Raw genomic sequence first — 2,500 nt, 5'->3', positions numbered from 1 at the left:
AAATGAGAGATAGAGAGAGAGACAGACAGAGAGACACAGGCAAAGAGACAGACAGAGAGAAAGGCGGATACACAGACGGAGACAAACAGACAGACAGGGAGAGAGAGATAAAGAAAGAAGATGAACGGGGATGAGCTCGAATGATAGACGGTAAACAGTGAGAGAGAGAGATAAAACGACAAATACAAACACATGAAGGGAGAGAGAGGAGTGGATACGAAAGGGCGGACAGGCAAACAAAAGGAAGACACCGACAAAGAGCGAGGGAGGGGGTGAGGGAGAAAAATAGAGAAAAAAATAAACATACAAGTTATGTTCTTAACTACGAACCCGCAGGACTTTCCCTGATGACACAAAGGAGACCGACGGCGACAATTTGAGAATCTGGATGTGTGATTTTGAGCTTCTGAACAAAAACGGAAAAAAAGTCGAAATGGCGCAGGGAGTTTGGCGGATTGAACCGTGACTTTCTATCTTTCTTCCCTTAATTTTGCTCATTATTTTCTTCCCCTCCCTCTCTCCTAAAACGTAAAGTTTAGTGTCATTCTCTTATGATGATCTGGTGAATATGATTAATAAGGTGATAGAAACAATAATGATATTAATGATGAAAACAGATAAGGTGAAAATGTCAACAGCCTAAGGATGATTATGATAACAATAATGATGACAATACTTATCAAAGTAATGCCAAAAATAAAAAGATCATAACCATGATAGTACCTAACAACGACACCAAGTAAACAAAAATCGAGCGATATTAATTTCATAACGGCAACTTAACAAAATGCCACTGTGATTATACAAACAATTAAGTACTTAAATAGACAAGCTTTAGAGATGTATGAACAAATGGATTGCTCATTAAATATGTTGAACCTGGAACGTAACATTTCCACCTTTCACAAAATGAGTACGCTAATGCGATTTATTCGGCGACGCTGATCTCTCAACTTAGAAAGTAAAATGTAAAGTATTACTGGACTTTGCTCGATGTGAGTTATGTTAATGGTCTGTTTTTAAAAGTAATCAATATTTTTGTGAGTATTTTTGTTCCCGTTGTATTTGTTTCTGATGTTGTGTTCCTTGTTATTGCTGTTGTTACCATTATTATTATAATTATCATTGCTATCATTATCATTTTTGTCATTTCAACATCATTGTTATCATCATTCAGCAGCAACAAAGCCGGCTTCAGACCAGGGCGTTCTTGCTGTGACCAGGTTTTAAACCTAACGCAGTATATTGATTTTGAGTATGAATCCAAGCTGAAGACAGGTACTACTTTGTCGACCTGTCAGCTGCATTTGATACAGCAAACCCTCGAGCTCTCCTAAAATGAACACGAATGGTACCAAATCCAGCAATTACGAAGGTCATTCAATCTCTGCTTACAAATCGCTGGTTCTTTACTAAAATGGAACGAATGAAGAGCAGATGAAGGGCGCGAGCTAAATGGCCTTCCTCATCATCTTCACCATATTTACCGCTGACCAGCCACAGTTACCAGACACACGTGGGTTCATTTATGCAGATGACTTGTCCCTCGCTACACAATCTCGGGAGATCAACACCATTTAACAACCATTAACGCATGCCTTGTCACACTGCACACAGCATTATGACAGATGGTCCCTTAGCACAAACCGTACCAAAATTAATGTACGCACTTTCCACTTGGACAAGCACAGAGCGAAACTGAAATTGCATGGGATGATATAGAATTGAAAAATGTTTCAAACCCAGTGTACAATGGGGTTACCTTAAACCAACCTCCCTGCGTCAGATGGCACACAGAGAATCTGAAAGATAAAATCACTTCAAGAAACAGCATCCATTGCAAACTCATAAGCATAAGTTGGGTGACGAATTAAATTATGTCGACTCATTACGGGCACTTCTAAATCAACCTCATTACCTGCATTACACCGCCTAGTACATCACCAGTGAGGAGGGACGCAACATCCAGATAACGAAAATCGAAAGAAATCATAAACCATACTCTCCCTCCACAACCAATGAAATCTAGTTTTATCACCATTGAGGAACTCCAGGATACCAACACTACAAATGAAGGGATTAGGCAATGGTCCATAACAGCAGGACCAAACTTGTACCCAGCAGTACCAAACGCAGGAAAAAAAAAATTGCTCAACGGGACACACAACCCGATAGGTGTGGTTTGCTTAACGGAACAGGAGGCAAAGAAAGGCGCACCACAGGTAACCCCAACTGCGACTGTCGCGAGATCCAAAACCATGGACTATCTCCTGACACAATGTTCTTTGGGTCCGAGGTTTTCTCATGCAGGCTTGAGAGGTGTCTCAAACCTCGTTCTAAACGATATGATGATGATGATGATGATGATTACTATTATTGTTATTATTGTTATTGCTATTATTATTATTATCATTATCATTATTATTATTATTATTATCATCATCATCATCATCATCATCATCATCATCATCATCATCATCATCATCATCATCATCATCAT

General features: G+C 39.3%; 1 protein-coding gene across 1 annotated transcript in view; it reads left to right on the top strand.

The window, feature by feature from the left end:
* The first annotated feature begins 2,086 nt into the window (after positions 1-2,086).
* Positions 2,087-2,500, top strand: part of LOC138862911 (uncharacterized) — a 7,693-nt gene continuing 7,279 nt past the window's right edge. Inside the window, exon 1 of the mRNA XM_070126106.1 lies at positions 2,087-2,333. Within this exon, the coding sequence (XP_069982207.1) occupies positions 2,087-2,333 (247 nt within the window). The remainder of the gene's footprint in view (positions 2,334-2,500) is intronic.

This window comes from Penaeus vannamei, chromosome 10 (assembly GCF_042767895.1).
Source record: "Penaeus vannamei isolate JL-2024 chromosome 10, ASM4276789v1, whole genome shotgun sequence".
In the NCBI taxonomy this organism is placed as follows: domain Eukaryota; kingdom Metazoa; phylum Arthropoda; class Malacostraca; order Decapoda; family Penaeidae; genus Penaeus; species Penaeus vannamei.
This window is presented reverse-complemented; position numbering and strand designations above follow the sequence as displayed.